At 37.5% G+C, this 24,552-nt stretch overlaps 1 protein-coding gene across 1 annotated transcript in view; it reads left to right on the top strand.

Annotated features, from left to right (window-relative positions):
* The window catches only part of LOC110832105 (uncharacterized), a 255,978-nt gene that overhangs the window by 175,613 nt on the left and 55,813 nt on the right, over positions 1-24,552 (top strand). Inside the window, exon 5 of the mRNA XM_022068803.2 lies at positions 21,476-21,528. Within this exon, the coding sequence (XP_021924495.2) occupies positions 21,476-21,528 (53 nt within the window). The remainder of the gene's footprint in view (positions 1-21,475; positions 21,529-24,552) is intronic.

Genomic DNA, 24,552 nt, shown 5'->3' with positions numbered 1-24,552 from the left:
CGCGACCTGAACTCTGCAGTACAATAGATCAGTGGTATTTAACCTTTTTTGTTCGCGTACCCCCAGATATAATTTATCTTCAAATTTGTACCCCCAAAGTTGTTGGTGTATAATTCAAGTTATACATATTATATAAAATACATCTAAAATAAATTAAATAAATTACATTACTGATTATTCAATGTTTGTCATAAAATAGTATATATTTTTTAAATTTCACATACCCCCTAAGATGTTTTCGCGTACCCCAGGTTGAAGACCACTGCAATAGATGGTGTTTGCAAGATTGTTGTCAGCGAAAATTCATATGCTGAACTGGTCGAAGTTTTTAGAAATAAGTTATAATAGTAGTAGTAGTATTAGTAATAGTAATAGACCTAATTGCAGTGGTAATGAGGTAAATACTGTATACTCGTGTGCCTAAGTACCCTTTGTCTGAAGAAGACACTTTTATGAGGAGTCACATATTATTATTATCATTATCCCATCTATTCACCACTTAATGGGGTATGTACTTCTATGTACCCGAGACAGACCTTGTCCCTAAGGTACATAGGGCAGCAGCTATTTCCGGGATCCATATTGTTTTTAGCAAGTGCCACATGTATTATATAATTTTATTTTATGAAAGCGATTTCGGATGATGTTTGAAGTTCCCAAAATGGCGGTCTTCTGCAGTTCTCTGATGTGTTCGCCTGGGATGTTGGCCAAATATTTTCTGAGTGACCTGGAGACAGTTCCTGTCGCTCCTATAACTATTGGGATTACTTTTGCTTGAACGTTCCACATTCTCTGTATTTCTATGAGAAGGTCCTTGTATTTCAAGATCTTCTCTGCTTCCTTCTTAATCACATTCCTCTCAGTTTATTATTATTATTATTCAAATAATTGTTGTTATTTATTTTCCTTATATATATATATAATTAATTTTCACCATATCGCAGTTTATTTTATGTAAAAGTTGTAGGACTTTGAGATATATTTTATGTAATGCAGACCTACGCGGTTCTTGTAGAATGAGCCTTTTTAATCCAGAAGTTCAACATGAAATTCATAGGCCTATACTGTGTGGGTTAAACCGCTAAGAGTAAAAATTAAACACAATGCCATCTTTAGCAGAGACCCTTAATGTAACTAATTTAATCGAATTCGTCAGTAATTTACGTCAGTCTGCAATTATTTTGATATTTGCCTATTATATTTAGTTTCCTGAATGTATACGACGTTTCGGTAGTTTGATATAATCATGTCTGCAATTCATTTTACACATTTTATTGTTATTGTTACTTTTACCATATCAAGTATTATAATTGCAACCAATTATCTTCTACATTTCTCAGTATGATGACAAAAAATCTAATTCTACAGTCCGATACTATAATGTTTAATAACTGAAGTCATTTATTTTCTATATTCTGTAATCACTGGTAGTCTGTAATGGCAACCACCTGCTTCTCATATAGAAAACTTTAATGACAACCAATTATTTTCTATATTTGCCAATAAAATGACAGCCAGTCACCTGAAAACGGTAACAAATTTTTCAAGGTTGTTTTATACTAAATATACTTCATACAGTGGGAATTCCCCCACATACATACGGTATATTGGAGCATGGAGTATAATGTACAGTTCTAGAGAGAATCATCATGAAATGTCCGTGTTGACACATCGGCCATTGGTCCATAAGAACTCAATTCAGTGCGTTATTTATATGGGAGTGTCTTGAACTGTTGAGAAATGTGACATAATTGCTTCATCACCGAAAGCATTCCACATACTTCGGCTATTAAAGCCCATTGTGTATGTTTTATTGTGCAGTTCCAACCACAAGCGTGACATAATTTTATTTAATGAAGGCGCTTGTATTTCTGAGAGTTTAAACATGCACAATTGAGACTATCGATCTGTTCACTATGCCGTCCAGTCAATGAAGGCTTACCTTGACGTGAAATTGCTTTATATCCATGTACTGTGGATTACAGTGCTGATTCGCAAGTCCTTGTTCTGTTCATGGTACGTCACATTGTTCCCTAACTGCCGTTAATTGGCTACTCCAGGATATCAACCATCTGCTTTGAGTGGATTCCAAAATCAGTATGTAACTCCACACAATGGAATGCTTTTGTAGCAGAGTCCCTTGGAAGGGGAAGTTTAAGTATACTTACGGACAATTAGTAGCGCATCCATCATAGGACTTCATTTCGGAAGTGTTTTAAAAAAATCGTTGGGTAGAAGTCGAGTCTTTATTGTTCAGTCTTTGCGTGAAATGCATGTTTGTTCTTCGAAAATACAGACAGTATTTAGACAACGTTTGGAAATGAGAAATCCACGCTAATTCTTCTGTGCCAATTTAATTTTGATTTGTACCGTTCTAATATAATCCATACTTTACATGAAACGCAGATAAAAGTTAATCCATTCCTGAAAAGTGGAGTATAGTATTCTATAGGAAATTCCAGCCTATAGTAACAAGTATGGTGTTTTATACAGCACGATAATAAGTCGCATGAACATACATACATATACACATACTTCACGAAAATATCGAATGCGTGCTTTTAGCATTCAACTGTGATCGAATTTGAAGACAGTGGATTGATTGATTGTGGAAGAGGGAGTAGATTGTGATTAAGTGGGTGGTGGTAATAAGTATGTGTTGGATTGACTTTGTGTACGAGTGGAGTGTAATTAAGTAAGTGGAGGAAATTAGTGAGTTAGAAATCCATTGAATGATTAAGTTGGCGAGTGACTAAGTGGGTTAGTTGATAACGGAGTAGATGAGTGAATGAGTTCTTCAGTGAATGAGAGAGCTCATTAAGCGTTGTAATTTTTATACTGTTTACTCTTGTCTTCAGTTAATTACTCATTACAGGCGAAGAGGAGCTTCACATCCTGTCTCCTTCAAAGCCTAAGACTTTTAACCTAAGTTCCTGTTAATTTTCCCAGCGAGCATCACATGGCCTTGTTTTGTGTAGTTACGTAAGGCCTAAGAAGGATAAAAGCAATGGAGAATGACGGAGACTGCATAATGAGGAATCTGATGACTTATAATGTCACGACGTTTAGTTAGAGTAGTCAAACAATAGGACTGGTCATGTAAATCGGAGATGGGAATAAAAAGGAATGCATAATTTTAATTGGAAATGGGACACTTTAATGGTCGTTTAGATGTGGCCTCAGATGGTCGAAGGCTTTGTATTCGTTTTTATTTACTAATCGTTTTCAGGTACTTATCATGTCATCGTAGTAAAAATGCCAACTGTGGGATGACGAAGAAGCCGATATCAAATTATCATGTTGCACTGACAGTCTAAAGGATAATAAATTTACATTCCGATATAAGGTTTTATACAGCGAGTAATTGACCCTTCTTCTCAGGGTTAAAACGATCGGAGCGTCAAACTAGCCACTCATCTCCATATAATGCCGAGGACAAATGGTTAAAGATTTTCTTCTGTGACCTTTACACACCTTCAAAGACAGCAGATAGTTTGGTGTTGGTGGCCAGTTACATGCAAAGGGGAATTCATAACAAAACCGTCTCCTTCCGAATTCAGTGAGCCAGTCTTAAAACACAGGGCATTATCACCCTCGGAAATCTGCTTAACATTAACCTGTGTTGGCATAAAGCCTCAGGACTAAGGCGCTATCCGGGGCTTTTGTTAACATCGAGATACACGAAATTCTACGTACGAAGTCTGCGGTTTAACATCGCGTCATTATATGCATGCAGCTGGCGTAATGAGGAGCTGGATAATAGTGCGTAATAATTTCCTACAGCCGTAAGCACAGAATCTGGAAGAGGTGTTACTGTCTAATGGCTGGATACAACAGACACGGCTTAGAGGAGTAGCGGTCCTTCCTGACTTGCATAACAGGAGGTTTTCATTAATCCCAGAACTTTCTGGAAACTGTTTGACTGCAGAAGGACATGGTGCAAATGAGACTTCAAATTACCTGCGAGCTGAGAAAACTTCTCGCGTAGTTTATTTGTGTTTCTCACCTTCGTTCCATGTAGCAGTCACACATTAAATTCGTGTCATTCAGGCCAATTAAACTTGTTCTAAAACGACGTTTACTCATTAACATTGTAATTAAGTGGAAATTCTTAAAATACGGTTCTAGTTTTATCTTATTACAAATTGTATGTTCTTTCGTCTTTACGTGTTTCTTTATTTTCGTGACAAAATCAGGGAGAATGGTGTAGGCGGAACGTGTAGCATGCACGGGAGATAATATCATGTAATTCTTTAGAGAAGCAGTGTGTGAAACCGTAGATTAGATTTTAGTGGCTCACTGTTCGGTTTAATGATGAGTTTTTTTTAATTTCTTAAACAGTTATCAAAGAAAGGCTCTAAACGGTGAATAGGGAAGGAAGCGGTTGCGGCCTGTTTTAAGGTAGACTACATTCTAATAGAAATTTAAAAAAATCGTTCAGAACTCTCACTGTCCTGAACACAAGAATTTTTGAATGCAGATGATGACAGCCAACCACTACACCTTGACGTTCGGCGAAGAAAAATGTCGCCCTCTTAAGTATTAAGACAAATCGATAATTGATGACACGAAGCACACGTTTTTAAATTTGAGTGTGAATGCCATTAGAAAACATTGAATGTCTCTACAGAGAACTGCAAAGTCTGAGACGAAAGAAAAAATAATTAATGAACTACAACTTCAATCACTTTTCCAGCCTTGTTGCACAAGGATTTACTCCTCAGATACAGATTATATGAATTTGTAAGTAGAGAATCTGCTTTCACAGAGATATCTGATAAAATTTGCGTTATCTCGTAATACAAACATATTATTTTGTCACAGTTCTAATAACAAATCCTATTAGGTACAGTCCCACCACTCCTTTCAGATTTATCTTCAGAATGCGTCGTTAATAATCCGCTCAGCTGACGTCATATGTGGAAGACGAACTGGCTGCATGTCACCTCACACTCGTTCTGATGTCAGTTTCATGCTGACATGTACAATCAGTTTATAAATATTCTGCTAGCGTATTTTCGTAAGGAAAAGTGTTCGGGTTACATGCCATGAAAAAGCTACATCACGAGTTTTGTCTATACGAGACCTGGCAATAAAAGAACCGACTGATAATTTTAAGTAAGTGTGAATGCTGGTGAAATGGCAAGTGTTGAATCGCAAAGCAAGTTTCTATTATTCAATCATTATTTAATATGTTTTATGGTGACAGTAACTGTCTCATTGGCGCAATGCTTAGTTTCCTAAGATATAAAATTGGAGAAGACCGGTAAGAATGAAACAAAAATGGATCTCTAATATGAAGTCATTTTAATATGTTTAATATTTTAGGAAACCGTCACCCTATAACAATTGACATATTCGTAGTTAGACAGATCAATTAGGTTTGCCAAACAGGTTCGTGCAGCATTAATACTGTAGACCTGTATTCCAAACGTGCCCATTACTCTTCATATAATTCGACGCTACGAAAACTTTTCAATTGCACGAATGTCATTAAATCATCTAATAATCCTCCTGGAATTGTGGAAATGTAAAAGTCACTTCCGTGTAGTAAAACATATTGGCATTAAAGCTTCAGAATCGGAAGTGTCAGTACGCAGCTCAAGACAGGTTGTCCGGAAGAATGTTTGTACCACAGTTCCTTTCTCGGTGACGTATCATGCTTAATTGGAAACTGTTCTCTTCCTTGTTTAGGTTCAGTCAGCCTGCTTCCGCCCTTGAGAGATCTTGTTGTTGGACTTCAATATTGTAAAATGACGTGATTTCAATTCCAATTATGATAGATTATGAAATAACGCTTATAAGAACTGTTACAGCATATAAAGGAACTTCAGTAAGTTGGTTTGTATTCTGTTATCGAATATCCTTGCAGACTTTAGAGTTCAAGTAAAAAAATCAAGGCTTCTCTTTCAGTATCTGAGAAGGCTTGTACAATCCGCAGTTCCGAGCCGCATTTGGCCCACGTGGGCTCTTAACTACATAATAGCGAAGTGTTTTTGGAGAAGCCAAGGGGGCTGTACTCAAACAACCTTGTCACAGGACGTGTTTCATAGTTGGGTGATTGAAACTCAGGGAGGAGTCAAGACCACTTAATAGCCTACTTAAGTTCTCTGTGCTAGTCTGCTAACGAATTACCTAACTCTCCGAAGAATTTTCTTACTTGGAAAGCTAACAGTCGTTTACTTTAAGAGAAATTATCGTCCGATCATGGGACCGGAAGGTGTGATTACAAGATCTAGTCATTCGACCTTATCCTGAGCCAAATTAATCCAGTCTCTCTAATATGTATTACAGTATTATCCCACCATCTATGTCTGTCTCTCCCAACTTGTCTCTTTCCCTCTGGTTTTCCGACTAAAATATTGCACATATTTATATTATAACTTACAGCATGCGTGCTACATTTACCATCAATTTCATTTATTTTATGAAGCGTACATATCACGAAGCTCCCCAATATATATATATTTCTCCAGCCTGCACTTTCTTTCTCTGTCCTAGGTTCTAAAATTCTCCTCAACAACGTGTTCTCAGCTATCCTCAAGCTACAGGGTCAGAGACTAAATTACTCACAATCTAAAGCGATTAGTAAAATTGTAATTTTGCTTATTTTAATCTTTACGTTTCCTGACAAAAATTAAAGACGAAAGCTTCTAAATTGAATTTCAGCAGACATAATATGAATTAATTAATAATATAACCACTCAGTCCCGTCTTAGGAAATAGCAAGACTGGCAATTTTAGAGTTTATTTTCAAAATTCATTCATGAGCTATGTTGCGAAAATTGTCAATGAGCTAATTGCACCTTTGTTTGATCTACGTAACAATATTTGCCGAAGGATAAAAGTTGTAGAGTTGAAACGGTTCATAAAACAATAGATTACGTGAATGATCCGGTGAGACTGATAGTCGGTTTAACGTCTTCTCCTGATGTCTTAATAGGAATCCGACCGTGAAATGAGACGGTAGTGACGGAAAGAGCAATGTACAAACATTTGTGCATGGAACTGACTGATCACGTATTGATCTGAACGGTCATGCTTGTCGAGATTCACCGTGCCGATGCTAATGGTGATAATGAAGGTGGTGGTCAAGCTTCTACTATACAGATTCAAAGTCATATGTTTGAAGCGATTCATGCTATTACTGTGTAAGTCTACCCGAAACTACTCCTGTTACGTGACTGATTGATTCTCGCTTTATTTAAAGACTTTTTCATGTTTCTCCTAATATGATCCGTAATTAAACAGCAATGACACGAAAGTTTAGTGGACTTTGGTGACAGGACATGCAGGGGTAGGAGTATTTGGAGGGGCCACAAATACGAAATCTTTTCTTTCAGATATTTAAATTTGAAAATAAATTGTATTTAAATTATCTGTACACTAATCGTGTAATTAATCTGTAGGTCCTGTCAGTGTACCTAGAATTCAGAAGTAACAGAAAACTTGTAGGATTTGAGGTTTTCACAGCTGTGAGTCTGAAGATGGCTGTCTTCTGGGATGTTGCGCCGTGTAGTCTGGCAGAAGTTTACAGAAAACTTACCCTTTGTTCAGGAAATCGGTTTAGACATCAATACCATATTTGCCTGCTCCCATAAAGAGGATCACTTCATTTTCTAAAACTGAATTGAAGAATAAACCTGTTAAACAGATTTTGTAAAAGCATATTGACTGATTTGTGAATACAGTTAACAATTATGGACGTATTAAGCATTTTAATGGTTTTTTAATATTTTATAATTATCACTTTAATGCACAGTGGAATGTTAAGGGTTTATTTGCAGGAAGGAAACTGTTTGTTATAATCGGATAATAAGATAATAAATAAATTTCGGCATACTTCCTCTGAAGTTTAAGACTTCAGTTTCTGAACCGCAGATTCAGAAAATATCCGCGGATCATTTAGTGGGTTTATCCAGTGGAGGTTTGTTGTGTAACCATACGTTTGATGGCCGAACTGTGTGTTGTCAATATGCGGTTTGAGTATCGCTTGCACTTTGTGACTCAATGCCATGCCGACTGAATACTGACGAGAGAAAATACCGCTACCTGTCCTTTTACGCAACTGAACCTGAAAAAAATTCGTTGTCACGTTGATGAAACGTAACTTTCCACAGGGTTTTAACGTGAATTTGAAAAAAGAAATTTAATGTTTGCAATAAAAGTCTGCATTTATGTGGTTACACAGTCTGAAGTGTGGGATTTTACAACTGTAGATTGTGGTTTACCGAAATAAATTATTTAGCCTTACACTTACAATTGACTAATAATAGTGGACACGTTTTAATGATTCTGTAATTCTTGTTCAATAAGGTTCCAAGGCTCTGTAGCTGTGTGTGACGACCCTAGGTAACAGTCTTTATGGGTTTTAGAAGGACAGACTGTAATAACATCAAACTCCCTTTAGGATAAATTCTTTCCCAGTCGAGATCTGAAGATACTCGCCTGTTTGAAATTCATTTGTTTTCCTCTTAATGCTTCGATATTATTTGCAATGGTAACTGGTAATTATATTTGTAATAATAATGATAGGTATAATCTTAGACTGCTGCTGCTTCAACACATCGAGTCCCAATTAATTTTATATTTGTATTGCTTTCAGAATAGTATAAAGTGGGATGTAATTTTTAATGAACATCTTACAGAAATTTTAGTATTAATGGAGATTATAGTTTCCATTTACTATAACACTGAGGACATTATTAGTGTAAGACATAGTGGTTAATACTGCTCCTTTGTATTTGAATGTATTCGGTTGTGAAATTGTCGAAAAATACCTTAAAATGTTCCTAATTTCTTCCATATCCTTATCCAGCACAAAAGTTCTGTCATTCATTCCTTGTTTATCTTGTTAATTTGGTTAATATGTAATCGCGGGAGATGAAGCCACAGACTTCATATCAATCAATCTAATCACCGAAAATTACAGTGAACTGGTTAGCGATCATACTTCATTTTCAGGAAGCACCCGGTTAAAATCTCAGCTTAGATGCAGGCTATAGCGACTGTGACTTTTCGAGTCTTATTCGTTTCGATCTATTTATTTCATGTCTTCTTCCAGTCATCACCAATAACCATACAATTATTATGCGCTATGTAGGCGGTTAATTCTCTCCCAAATAGAGCGTTGCTGCTACACTAAAGCGTTCGGTTTCGGGAACACACCGCCAGTGGCTTACAGTATAATCTCGTATGAGATCCGAGTCCGATGCCAACAGAATACGAAACAGGAATGAAATAGACTGCACTATTCAATTCATGATTCTCCAGAATACAAGGCCGGACACTATATCAAGTGGGCAGTGGGAAATATTTTTGTTCTGATTTGTTCAGACGCCGAAGAGCCTCATATGAAAACTTATGTAATTCAAATAGGATTATTGTTGAGTATCACTTATTTAATTTTTCAGATCATTTTTTATAGATACTTCCGCAAAAAGATTCGAAAATGGCATTTCTTTTACTAACAGTTAAAGTCAGCAAGCTGTTCTGAACTTGGCTTGGCTTTCTCAAGCTGTTAACACTTTTATATTTAAAATTTACATATAAGATAATTAAAATATCATTTTATGTTCCATATCGAATAATCGATTTACATTTGGAACATTTTTACAACATGTTTCGGTTTCATCGAACTATCTTCAGGTGTAAAATTATATCAATAAACTTAAAACTCAATTACAATTTCTGTTGTGTAGCTTTTTGGTGATGTTTTCTGGTGATGTTCATATCCAGATTATTTTTCATATATTGGAGCAAATGTATTGTTTTGAAGTGAAATGCTTTTGATGTTCTACATCGGCCAAAGATGATAGTGTAGACACGTTGATGTGTCTGGAGGTGTCTAGAAGTACTAGCGTATCCGACCAGGCATGGTTCAATGTAAATTTTAAATATAATTGTGATTAGACGGATAATAACCGAATAATTAATTTAATATTTGATTCACAATATGACGCAATTATACTATCTGTTAACACCTGCATTTAATAATCTGTAATGGTTCTCATTGCACTTCTTCATACGCAGATGTAAGTAGAGACTATAATAAATGGAAATAGTAAATATTCTATGAATTCTAGGTATCCAACCATCGGGATTTCTAGCGTCGCGCTTGAGCCGTGGCGTGGAAGCAACTTCTTGAACTCAAGGCGACAAAACGAACTGATTTGAAAGAGTGTTTCCTTCACCAATCGATTCTCTCGATTAGTTCCATTGGTATGCTTTCTTGAACATAGTTAGGTACTCTGTCAGTTCTCCGTCACACCGCATTCAAATACGTAGCTATCCTGTACGAAAAGAAAGATGGATTGCTTCAAAACCAAGTTCATTCATTAGTTGTATTTTCATCATCTAAGTCAAGGATACTGAATATCTATAAAGTAAAGTAAAGTTTGTCCCACTATACGCCATGTAGGCGTTTGGGGTGAGTGGAGGTATAGCTCCTCTCTTCCTTGACCTCGGCACTAGATGGGGGTGAGTGGTCAGCATCACGCCCCGGCCGGCTTTACCCCCGGGAAAGGACCCCGGTACCCATTGTAGAGGAGGCTGGGTGGGCCCCAGAGCCGGTCTGGACGCAGAGGCTAGAGGAAAAATCCTCTGCCCCCGTCGGGGATCGAACCCCGGTCGTCCAGCCCGTAGCTAGTCACTATACTGACTGAGCTATCCCGGCTCATGAATATCTATACTACTGATGTATAAATGGCTTGTTGGTATTTTATTTAACAAATGCATTTGAAATGTGGAGATTATTGTAGCCCAAGCAGATAAGGGGTAAAGGTTAAGGTAATATTGTATGAGTCTTTTGCTCTGATGGGAGAAATTAGATTGTTGATGGAAGGTGTTTGAAGGGCTATGGCGATTGTGTCTGTAAAACTGCAATGCTTTGGGACCTGAAGATCCGGGTCCGATGCGAGTTGAACCAGGGGACCAAACGGACACGCTTTGTCATAGTCCTTCCTTATTACGTGAAGACAAAAGCAGAATCTAGCTTCCGAAATGTTGCAGTTTTATAATTTTATAATTTAGACGATAAACAAAGTCAAAAAGAACAATTTTGCATATTACATCGTAATTGTTTGGGAGTAAAAGTTTCCCTGAAAGAGAATGTGGAGGGCGAGAAGATGCTACTGTTTAAGAAAGAACTTTGTAATTTGTTCTGTCCGGCAGATAGGCAGTTATTAGTGTGAAAGGACGAGGAGGATATGTAACGCGAGTGGATAAGTATGAAATAAAACCATTTCTTTGTTGGAATTATTGAATCGAATAGAGAGCAGAGAGTGAAGATGTTTAATGGATTGAACTGGCTAAAGATCTTATATTCTCTTATCTATTTCATACAAATTAAGCATGTCAAGTAACGAGTCATAAGTTAACATCATCAAACTAAGCGATTAGAGATGCAGACATGCTATAGTGATGATGTGTCGTCAGCGCGAGGCCAGAAGGTTAACGCGATGCACGCGAGGGGGCGGTGTGGTCAGCATTGCGAGTTTGTAACCACTTCCTGTCAGAAGCCAGATATCACTAACAACTGAAGAGAACTGATAGCGTGTAAAAGAGAGTAACTTGTGTTATTATTTTCAAAATGTAATTTTGTACCAGTGATTTTAAGCGTAATGTCTCGTACTTAGCGTGGAAAGTGTTAAGGCCGGACGGATTAAAGTCGCTTTCGTTGGTTGTATTGTTTAACAATGTACGTCATCTTATTCCGCAAAAAGAAACCACATCTCGCTGTCTCATGACTGCTGACGTATTGTTGTTAATATTTGGGTTTAAGCATGTAGGGCGTGTTATTTCTTTACCGCATCCCAATCGAACAAAGACCTTTCATTTAAACATCCATGCAACAATGTAAGGACGTAAAAGAAGCCGTCGATGGGGCGAAACAGGTAGCGGGCCGTCCCTCATGGAACGCAAGATCTGAGAAGGTGAATCATTCCACTTACGTTCGGCAACAAATGTGCAGTTATCACAAAATATACAATTTTCTTCCCGTCTTTGGTAGCAGATACTTCAACACAGAAGTAACAGAGCTGATTTGTATTCAGTAGGAAAACTATTGCGTATGATTAGCTTTCGACCTGGACCCAAGTTATCCTGACTGAAGTTGAATTTGTCTTTCTTGTTTTGTTTATTAGTTCCTAAAGACACTTTCTCAGCTTCCTGAGATTCGTATAATGACTCTGAATGATGAATTGAGTAGGGTCCGGAATCAATCCTCTTGTAGGGCAAGGCTTACTGTCACAGTAGTTGTTTGGATAGCCTGAAGAAAACAACGGAAGCCTTCATTCTGAATTACCAACCTTCGAGCCGAGATCCATATCCGGAAGCTCCAGAAAACGAAGAATGAGTAATAAATGGCTGAGTTGTAATGTCGATAGGTTTATTTCAGTCACTCCAAGCGAGTATCCGAACGTTGCGATGAAGTGTTTAATAGTTACCAGAAATCATTTGTAATGGAAAATAAATTATGATTACAATCCGGACTGTGGACACACTTTCGCCTCCTAGCCAAGGTTAGTTTAATGGAGATCCGTGCTGAGTGGGCTATAAAAATATATGTGTTGAGGCTAGTGCGAGAATGGGCGAGATGGTTGTTTAAGCTGTTAGTAGATGCATAATCCCCCCAGCTGTGTTTATTGTTCTGAGTAGGCTATAATTCTTTAGAGTAAGCGATTAGCCATTTGTTCGAAGACTGTGTATTTCTATTACAAACAAGATGCTTTAATGCAAAGATAAAGATTCATGTTGCGTTAATGTAAGAGACTGTATCTCACACGCGCGTCTGCTTTTGTGTTTGGGCCAGAGAAATGAACGGCAAGACATAAAAGCATTAAAATGTTATTTTTTTCTGCTTGTTTTTTCCATAATTATATTTTCTTTCGTTGTTATCTTATAGCCGAAAAAAGTATGTCACACAACACAGATGATCGTGTAAGTATCTGCCCATCTCTTCGTCAGGCAGGTTAAAAGGAGGAGGAGATAAATGCTGAGTGAGGTCAACAGGCATGACGCCTGTTTGTAGGCTTCAGTATTCACAGGGACGCCCTATGTCATTATAAATTCAAGGGAGAGGCTCCATTGCTTGGTTCTAAGTATGGTAGTTGTCAGTAAATAAAATGGAATATCTTTTAAAACACCTGTATGTGTATCTGCTTATCATTTGTATTCTTATTCATGAGGTCATCTCCAACATGCGAACTACCACGCAGATCAGATAACTACAAACGTTCTGAAACACATAATAGATTGCCTCATTAGGAGTTCAAGCTTGCATGCAAAATTCTATCCTTCGTGATATACGTAGTATGACAGGTCTCGGTGAATACATTGCCTGTACTTGTCATTAGATTTACACTGTCAGTTGTCTAGGGATACTTAATAATAACACGACATTTCAGAATTTGGCTTTGCCCAAACTACAAGTGATGGGTTGGTTTTGTGCAGTTTTCTCCGCGTGTCAGTCACTTGCCCCTATGTTGTTTTAATACCAAGTGATTTCGTAGAACATCGGCGTTTCCTGTCCGTTGTTTCTTCCCGTAGATGCGTTGTAATGCTGATAGGCGAAGTCCGTCACCCCAAATGCGTCTCTTCACAGCGGAAGGTCGATTTGAATTATTGAAGTGTCTTCATAACTTGACGCTGTCAAAGCGACAGTAACTGAATATTCCTTCATGGTTATAAAGTGCTAACTCCTGAAGTTGTGCTATCCATCATGAAGATTTCAAACAGAACTTGGATTCAGAACTAAAGTGTACTATACTCTCTCCAACACCCGGGAAGCATTTCGACATTTATCATGGGTTCACAGCCCTCGAGGTGAAACACTCACGAAATCAACAGTATTTCGACAATGCCCTCATGTTGGGGCATGTGGATAAAAGACGAAAGCAATTAAAAAACTGCAGGTGCTTGAAAAACTCACCAATGGCCCAGTGCATTTTTTCTCTATTTAGAAGCCAGTAGTCACTTGACTGGTCAAGAAATTCCCCGAGTTGTATGGAACCCGAAGTTCCATTATCGTGTTTACAAGATCCCTCCACCGGTCCCTATCCTGAACGAGATGAAGTCTCACCTTGTTTCCAAAGATCCATTTTAATATCATCCTCCCTATGCGCCTTAGTCTTGTGAGTGATCACATCTTTTGATCAAAGATTCTATACCTACATTATAGGGCTGTCCTACGACTGTCCTAACCAAGCATTAGCGGAGCTACGATGGTTCATACATTTGAAAAGCCTTTAAGTCTACAAATTATACGAATGTGAAGTCATGATACGTATAAATGCGTCTATCGGTTTGTCAGTGAACATGTACTAAAGTAACAAGCACTTTAAACCTTCAACATGAACTCCAGAATAGATCTTATAAATTAAAGTAAGAGTTATTTATTCTACATGACGTTGCTTTTTCAGTTAAAGTTGTTAATGGTCGGATTAAGATTCTAATTAGGTATTAAGATACATATAGTCTGTAAATAAACTTTTGTATAAAGATATTACCAGGCCTTAAAATATCTGTATGTTGTCCTCAGAAATATAGTGGCTGCGTAGGTTTGTGCTTCTTGTATCTACATAATGAAGCGGATATGAAGTTAGTTGAAACTACGCGTTGTCAGAATAGAAGCAAACAGATCCCGAACCCCTTCCTTCACGCTCAGACCTCAGAGAACGAATATTAAGGTAAGGCCAGGATCTCCGTTAAATCACTGTGATAAGCCACAACAATCTACTGGACAGAGGATGCAGAATAATGAACGTAAACTACAGAATACCCAGACACCCTTTGACCGCGCAATATGGGCGGTATGCGTCACTGTTAAGTGTAGAACAAAGATGTGAGGGTCGTTAATCTATAAACTTGGCTGGAAGTAGACATAATAATCGACAGACATCCCCTTCTCTGAAACCTCTCTTGCAGCACTTCGCTCTAAAACATGCTTTTGTGCTTTACCGTAAGGTAATCAACCCAAGAATACAGGTCGGGGGAGGCGAGGTGAATAGTTTGGCTCGAAAACACTGTCTGGAGATCGATAGCCACTACTACGCAGGTGTTAACTTTCCCTTCTTTTAGAAAGGGGAGACTTATGGCATCATCATGCCTGCGTGTCCGTCTGTCTAAATCATTTGATGGATTTCCATTAAATTTCGCATGAAATTTGCTGTTAATTTAGTATCCTGATGTTTTGTGCTGTTAAATATCATCGAATAAAATACGTTCTGTTAATGTTACTTCTACGGTTATAAGTATGATAATTTGTACGAGAATAGTTCAGAAACAGCACTGGTAACCACAAGAAGAAATCGAAAAGAAAAAGTGTGCTAAAATTACAAATATGGTGACATGCTGGTTTTTGGGTAAAACCTGGAAAATTGCAGGTAGGATAGGGGTTTATATTCGAGAGAGTTATGATCGGAGATTAAATATAAATTACATAATTAATAATTTGTAATTCCTGTTAGCCAATCCATATTTTTGTAGATTCCAGCACATAACGGAAGTACTATTTATAAGGCTGAGCTTATTGTTTTACAATTTGGGCTTATAAAGCTTCTGTATGAGCGAGATCTTGTTTCTCAGTAATCCGCGACGTAATACGTGCATTATTATTTTCAGCAGCTACCATGAGAAGATTGAAAGGTGCATGGCGAATACTGTAGCTAAATGCTACAGGAGTTATTATATTCAAATTTCCGATGAGGGAGGTGCAACACAGGAAGAAATGCCACCCCGACCACCAAACCTTTCCTGCCATTTACAACCCGCGGTTTCTAAACGGCCCGCATCGGACCTCCTAAACCCACAGAGTTTGTGGCGGAAAACCGGTAGGGCTAAAACAATTGCCCCCAAATTCAATAACGTAGCTTTACAATATGCGGTGTAAAGCGAACCCTTTAGCCGCAACATGCAATTTTAGTGTGGGGGTGGATACAAAAATTATCTAGACGTTTATATGGGGTTCCTGAAATGCTGGCAATCACTTGCTTTCGACGATTGTAAATTCTCTTACTGCCATATCTAACTACAATGGTACTGTATGAGATTTTATGCTGTTTTTCGAACTCTTGTCATATTTATAGTCAGCTTTAAAGTATCCTCATTATCTACATTTACATTGAAATCCGTTCAAAACTTTTCATATTGTGCACTGGATCTGATGGAATACACGCTCTGATTCTTAGTGTTGTCACTTTTTCCATAGTAGGAAGACGAGCATAAAGTATGATAGAATCACACTAGCGACCTCGTAGTATTAACATTTAAAGACTAGGGCAACTGACCCTGGCACATCGATCTCAATTAGGAACTACCCTTAGGCCTAATTATAAAACAAACTGAAATTGTTTTTCTTCCAAGAAGATAGTACAGTTAAATAAGTTTGATTTGATTTTGAACAACGTGCGTTTTTAAAACTTAACTTAACTTCTAAAGAAGCTAATAGTTGTTCAGTTGACCAAAAATTCCCACCGTTCGTGAAATCCAAAATTTCATTAGAGTCCTCAACTTGCTACTTTTTTTAAACAAGATGAATCGAACCCTAAAACCAGATGTGTTTAACATCCATTTTAATATAATCCTTCCATTTGGGTTTTGGTTTTCCGAATAGTCTCCTCCCTTAGGATTCTTTTGTAAAATATTGCACGGATTTCGCATCACGCGTGCTACATGCTCCACCCTTCTCTTAATTGTTATTACTCTTGTAATATTTGGTGGAGATTACAAACTACGAAGCAACTCGTTATGCATTGCAATCTACCTATCTCATTTTGATTATTTTATGACTTGATTAATATTAATAATCCATAAACATGTAGAAGTGGTCGTCGACTGTTTTATGGTATCATCATGCCATTTTTCTGGTAGAAATAATAAACCACGATGAAGGTAAGTCATTATGTACAGTTTCTGCTTGGGATTCGAGCAGGTTATCTCTGGAATGCGAATCAGATGCTGTACCAGTTACTAACCCGCTCGATCCATCCTTTTTATTTCATTCTGGATATTGATGTCAGATGTTTGCCACTAGGTTCATGCCGTTAACGGGAAATTGTTTCTTGGAAACCTAACCTAGAAGTGACATAACAAAAGATGAATTTCGTGTCATGCTATCTGAGCAAATATCGAAAACTAGAGCGTTATATAATGGAGATCTTTCGCAAAACAAACGAAAACATGACCGCAGAAAAATTCTTTCTTTGTCTATGTGGCGTGATGCTCCATTAGGCACTTCTCCCATGCCTCAGTGCTCCTGGTATATAGACAGGCTGCTTCTTTCCAGCAGCGGATGACCTCTTGTGAACATCGACCCACGTAAAGTGACTGACTACTCGGATTTCCAAAGAAAGGAACTTTCTGTTTGTTCTAATTAAAGAAGACGGCAGGAAACCTAAGAACCCAGGGATGTCTCACGCCATATTTAAGTTCGTTTCTTAACATTTCTTTGGGCCAGAATGGTTCAGCCATTGAAGTGAATGGTTACGGTCCTGACGATCAGGATTCGGTTCCTCGCAAGAAAAGCCACGGATCTTTTAACAGAAGTAAAGCAGTATGAACGTGAAGCTGACCACTCACTTCCATTGAGTGGTGGAGTCTGTAACGCGGCAAAGTTTGCCCTTATGCCCCCTTTTGCGTCTCAACGACGTTGTGCTTAGGTGCAGAAACAAATTTACCTTTGCTTACGTAAATTTATTTGACAAAAACAAGGTTCATGATGGCTGCGTAACATTAAATAGCCTCAAGATAAACTGATTTTAATTTATGTACTAAGAGTGTTTATTAATATTTATGAAACAATTTATGTGTAAATTCGTCAGCAAAGAAGGTTCTCAGGAACATAGATTTGTTTGCATTTAACGATAACTACGTAAGTGAGGAAAATACATGAAGTTTAAAGGAAGAACTTCGTAAATCATGCACTTCTCCTCCTCGTATTGATACATTTCCTGTATTAGGAAACTGAGATGTGATGGACATGTAGCCCATATGACGAATGAGCATGAACAGATATGATATAGAATACTTTTTTGAAGGACTTTTCTTGGAATGTCGAGAGGAAGGTATGAGGATACTAATGATATGTAAATTAAATATGTGGGTTTGAGGCATAATAACTGACTCAAAATGATGTGTCAGTTTCTTGATGTCTTTGAAAGCTATCGCTTTGAATGCAGAGGCGAGGTGAACGGGCAATATTAATATTAACTTTGTAAAGATGTGATGTGGACTGGACTCTGTTGACTCAAAACGTAATAAAACACCTGGCAACTACAACAGCAGTTTTCAATCTTCTGTTTCCACTACGACGTATGTAATCAATCAGGCAGTTAGGAAGGCCTGTATTTTATGTATTTTAAAATTGTTCTATTCCGGTTTAGTGTTCTGAAATACTGTATAGAGAAATAGGTATTAACAAATGGCGTGTATTAACTTTACATTCTACTGTAGTGCCTCAGTGACGAGATAATCGTTACGGTTCTTAGTCCGAACGAATGAAAGCCCACACTTCAGGATTATGTGCCATGTTGTTGCACGCTTACATAAGAATCCTGTTATATACAGATAGACAGAGGGAATATGATTTTCAGAAACCGCAAGGTGCCAAGGAAACTTAGTTCTTGTAACTGTGCTGCAATTACAAATCTTGGTCTAAAGGCTAGAAAGTGTGACGCTGGCCGAAAAGTTGCCTCGGTCGCATGCTGACTTGTGTTAGTGGCTCAACGTGATTGGCGATAGAGCATATTATTGTTTGTTGCATAACGTGGGGGACAAATGGAACATTCTGCCGTCTAGGGATCAAGTAAACATGTACGTGCGTTTTAGAATTCCGAATAATGAAGCATTGTAGGTTTTAACACGAGTGACACGAGAATTAATTGGAAAAGCTCAAGTTAATAGACCAATCGAGACACTTAAGACCATGAAAGAATGTGAACTGCATTCTGGATCAGGATAGGGTCCGACGGCGGGCTTTTGTGAACACGGTAATGATTCTTCAGGTTTCCAACTGAGCCCCTATAAAGTAATAAAGGATTCTGCCCCATGGAGTACATGAGATAGAGTAATTGTTTTGAACTGATTTCTCATCTAAGATATCCTACCGCTGAAACTCTGTGTTACTACTAATTACTATTAACGTTAATCACTCCAGCGTATTACAATTTACGTGATATTGTCAGTCTTAAATTTTCTGCTGTACTGATTGTATTAGCTTTAGAGGTCTGTATTTTCAGGACTATTCGTAGTCTAATACGTGATGGAATTTACCATTTAATGTTAACTATAACTAGTCATCACAGCTAGTGATTTCAGTAGATTAGAAACTGTATTCTTCGGTTCTCGCTTGGAGTAAATTTGTTAGTTTTAATACATAGGCTTATTTATTTAGGACGTGCCACAAGAAACGGAACGAAAATCATTCAAGATATTATAAAAGTAGTTTCACTTTCATTTGCTTCAATTAAATCACTTTCATTTCTTACATTGAACGAAACAATAGTGTCCACGCGAAAAAATTCTGAGAAACCTCTTTTCTATTTCGTTTGGGAGTGTGCCAATTCATTTAAAATTTCTATTAGGCCTACTGCATGACAATTGAAGTCAGATGCAAAGTCACCGAATGGAAAGCAAGGCTTGAGGGGTGCCCAGATTATTTGTTTGCGATTTTCGAACCCGTGTTGTTCTTGATATTCATTTATTACAGACAACCTGTACATTTAACGTTGACATATCTAATCGTCTGCATAACACCTACACAAATATTGCACATTATTTCAAATTCCATTGTTCATATAGCCAATAGACACGGAAGCGTTGAACTACATAGCGATGTAAATTGTTATTACTTGCAGAACTTGTATTAAAATTTACTTGTTTTGCATACGAACCGTGTACCTCCAGAATGCATCGACGATCGGTGAACTCACTGGACCAAAATAAAACTAATCAGACAACTTTAAAGTCAGACCCCAGTATCTCATTTCCTCTTAATCCGTTGTTCGGGATTGAGACAAATTAGAATAAACCTCAGTTTAGCCAGCTACCGGGCCAATAGTCGAACCGAGTATCTTTCAAATATACAGAAGATGCTTTTAGTTTCTATCTGTGAATGTATACGTGCTTTTCTGTTTTTGTGGTTATGATATTGGCCCCAGACATTTCGAAAATAATTATTCACTAGTGCAAAATTGTGACGACAGATGAAATGGAAGTTATTTAAATATTTGATAACCTTTTTGCTCGCGTTTATTGTAAATATAGTAATAAGTGTAACAAACCAATTGTATATGCTATAACACGTTATAAAACATTTGTTGATTGATTTTGCACATGATGTGATCCAATCGATTGATATCCGTACACAAAGTCAATGGATGTTATGAAATTAAGTTTCATTAATAGTTACCGGCGTTACTTCGAACATCACAAGACTTCAGCTTTGACGTTGCGAACTATAATTATAGCAGTTACGAGTTTATAATCCCGTATTTAAACACTATAATATTAAATTAATTATTACTTGGACTTCTCAGTGCTCTTCAGAAACAAAATCTTGTTAACTATGGTAAGTACCAGAAGCAACATGGAATCCATATTTTCATTTAAGAGCTTCTATATCACAGCCGGTTCAGTTACATATACTGGTTACCCTGATTATGTGGTTCGTGGTTTTCCTCAGTCACTGTGAATGAATGTTGAAATAGTACCTACCACCTTCTTCTACATTCTCACCTACTCACCACTCACGATCAACTGCCTATCACACTCGACGTTACACAACATCTACTCAATTGTCACGAGAAAGTTAGACTATGTCTATGTGGAACTGCAGCAGGTAATGGGCCCACTGTCCATTCCTCAGGTGTTACGTGCATGAATATGGGCTATCGGTGGAATGATACTGACAGGGGAAGACCTAAGGACTCGGAGAATAACCTGGCTCAATGACACTTGTCTACCATATGTAACATCTAACCAGACTTGCTAATCTAATCCGTTTAGGCAGTTGATAAGGCTCTTTGGACATGTGGTAAGCCCGACGCCAATCATAAAATCTTATTCGTTTCCTTTATTACATGAATTTGGCAAATTAATAAAATTCTGGATACGACAGTAAATGTGTTTTGGGAGACAGCCATCTTCATTCTCGTGGCCGTGAGACTCTAAAATCTTTCTTAATAAAATTATCCTGCTTGGCGGATGTGATGTGATGTTCATATTTCTGGCTATCGTTGAAACAAACTTTTTAAGGATGAGCTTCTGGGGATATTATTATTGTGAACATTTTCAAATATATCGCTTAATAATGTCATACAAATCTATCAGATGGTTTTTGTAAGTTTAAAGTTACTGACGGATTCGTATGAAAGAATGTTTACGGGTGTTTACCTGGTAATGCTTAGTACTGAATTACCAAGCATTTCAGTTGTTGGTATTGTCGACAAAGTATTAAGTGTTTCTGTTTCACTTTCAGGACTTCAAGCCTTCCACGGACATCACCTAAAGGACGAAGGACATGTGGTGCAGGTAGGGAATACATCAGACTTTCATATTAGAATATAAACATTTTAAACGTCTGTCGTTCTTAAATATATAAATTAACGCAGTGCATCACGTTATCCTGGCATATTAACAAAACTGTACCGTGAAGTAAAAGGAGAATCGACCATGTGAATTACAGTAAGAGTACTTTTCTTTAGTACTCTAAACACGTTAGCCATAATCTATAGTTGGCATGAGGCTCAGAACTGTATCAGATAGGACGGTAGCTGATGATGCTTTAAAAGTCAGCGACTGAATTAAAAAAATAAATAATTATTCTCGTTATGTTTGAAACGTGGTAGTTTAATTCCAAGGGCAGGCATTACGTTACAAACGTACGTGCTGTTAGTGTTCAGATACAGAACATAAATGTTAATTTATTATGTGGTCTGAGGAAAAATGGAATTTCATACACAGTTGACATTAATCCATTTATCTGGCCACGTAGTTCACGATGGAGTCCTGAGATATGCAATAATACTAAAGTAAAGCAAGGTTTATCCGTATCTACATCTACAGCGCAATCTGTAGACAACATAAACGGTGTATAGTGCATGCATAGCGTGTCCGGAAAAAATTATGCATAATAAATGTATCCCTCTTCCAAACTGATAAGAATTTGGATTGGAATTTATCTCAGAAAGCCTAGGAAATTTCTCACGGTGCATGAGAACAAGAAAGGAAATGCGAACGACAAGTTGGGAAACATATTTCCAAAATACATATTTTGTATCTTGTCTGTTTTTCTGGTTATCTAATTGTTTGTGCCAGTTACGGAATGAGGGCAGTTTTAAGAATTTTTAATTGTAAGGGGAGAAAACTAATGCTACTTTATCGTATTCTTGTTGGCTGCAAGATCATTTAATGTGATTCTAATATTTCAATCACGAACAGCTTTCCTCTTCAACTGGTGTAATCAGCCTGAGTAGCTATGATGGGCGTACACATGAAACTGTATCATGTCTCATGATGAGATTATGATTGAAGTTTGTGATAAATATATAACCACCTGATGGACGGAATTAAACTGTTTATCTCATATGAGAATCGCATGCTTAATAAGTCAAATTAATACGAGTTCAAGAAGAAGAAGAATCACATATTATGCAGCTGTGATCATAGGATTATAAACAGAATTAAGATTCAGCTGATTAAAAAATGTCCCCCTTCTGTTGTTATGGTCTTCATAAGTAGATGCTTCGATTATATGTCTCCATGACAACACAGAGCCTTGTAAATGTGCGCGGGGATTTAGAAAGACATGCCGCTATTTGGCAAGGCTTCTTATACGCACCGCACAGCGTATATGATGCACTGTGGACCTCACCCATTGCTCGAGGAATGCTTATAGACAGTCAGATCTTGGACCTTACACTCGAATAGGACTGTGCATGAACGAAGATAGCATTGTCTCTTTAAAGGTGTGTGTTTCTAGTATTCGAAACCAGTACTCTACCGTTTTGTCTCTTGTGTACTGTGACTCTGAACTCCACGTGGATTAACAATTGCCTGAGTAAAGTAACAGTACTGGAAAGCGGGACTACCCCTGAGTTCCTAGGCAACCCTAATCGCTCATTAGGGATAAATAGAAACGAACTGCGTCGAGGTTTGTGCGTGAGACTTTGGGAACTCCGACTCCCAACCCAGCACGGTTTGAGGCCTTGTGTAGTGTTCATGCTGTGAACCCACGTTTCGGAGGATGATACTGCGTCTGTTATCAAGGATAAAGTGAGAAGGATTAGGAACTATGCCATCATCTGTACTCTTTCTTGTTTCGTGGTTTATTTAACTGCGTTTTCTCAACTTTATGTTTGTTTTGGAGAGCGAATACAAGTAAGATTGAAAATTGTTAGCTAGAGAAACTTTTGAAGAAAGTTCTTGTAATCAATTTTAATGTGATATACCAGCATTTTCTAAAAGGTGTTTAAGAGAACTTAGCTATAACCAAGGTATATTTTTACTTTAAGTATTATTAGATATGATAAATATTTGAGTGAAATGTAATATATGAATGTACCCTATCGTCAATTTTGCAATATCTGTTTTTTATCCGGAAAATCGCTTATATATCTATTACGTGTTCTGTAAAATATAAAGTAGCGCCTTTGCAAAATGTATGCACTCCAAGTTGGAGTGCATCTGCCCACACTTGTTGCGCTTGTTGCATAGTGTATAGGGTAAGCCCATATTTCTTCAGTTGCTGCCTTCGACTGTCTGAAACCAAGTGATGTAGCAGAAATCTGTAAATGGACTCTTCCAGAACACAGCGATGGATTAGAGCGACACAATCTTCTCAAAAGAAGATAGATGACTTCGTAACGAGGTGCACTTTAGGCCACAACAGTATTCTGACGCCTCCGTTCAAACAAGCCGAAACATAGTCTGTGCCCGAGAAATTGTGTCAATCTAAGAAAATAAAAGGAAAACGAATCTCTTCTTCCGCACAGCTCCACTGTAGCCAATTTCTTCAAGCAATAAACAGCCTTCAGCCAAATGTTCTCTGCTTCTCGTCGCAAATTACACATCAGTTCCTTTCTACCGGATGTTAACTTTTGAACAATATATTTCACAAATTAAGTTTCCTTTACAAATCTATGTACCACTCGAACTTCTCTTTAGTGTTCTAATATATTTTGTAAGTTAATTCAATGTTCCGAGTTCTTTTACATGGTTGAGCGAGATTTAGCAGAATGGTATTAGATGACAAATTTTTAATACAAAACCTTGTTAGTTCACACATCACCCCACATTGTCTATTTATATTTTTAAAATTATAATCGTAGGTTTCCGTTGAATTTTAATATCCATCACGCAAAATATTCCATTGCAATTATTCTGATCAATGTTGTATTGAATGGTTTGTCAATAGTATAGAAACCACATTCCATGTATTCATAATTCCTACTTCTGACAGATCTAGTAACAGAGACACGGAACTGCGTGCAGTTATGCGTTATTTTCATTGGATTTCGATAAAAATACATTCCGAATAAGGTTTTTCAAATAAAA

Source organism: Zootermopsis nevadensis, unplaced genomic scaffold (genome assembly GCF_977971745.1).
Source record: "Zootermopsis nevadensis isolate Lab colony 2312 unplaced genomic scaffold, Znev_1.0 Znev_ptg000022l, whole genome shotgun sequence".
NCBI lineage: Eukaryota > Metazoa > Arthropoda > Insecta > Blattodea > Termopsidae > Zootermopsis > Zootermopsis nevadensis.
This window is presented reverse-complemented; position numbering and strand designations above follow the sequence as displayed.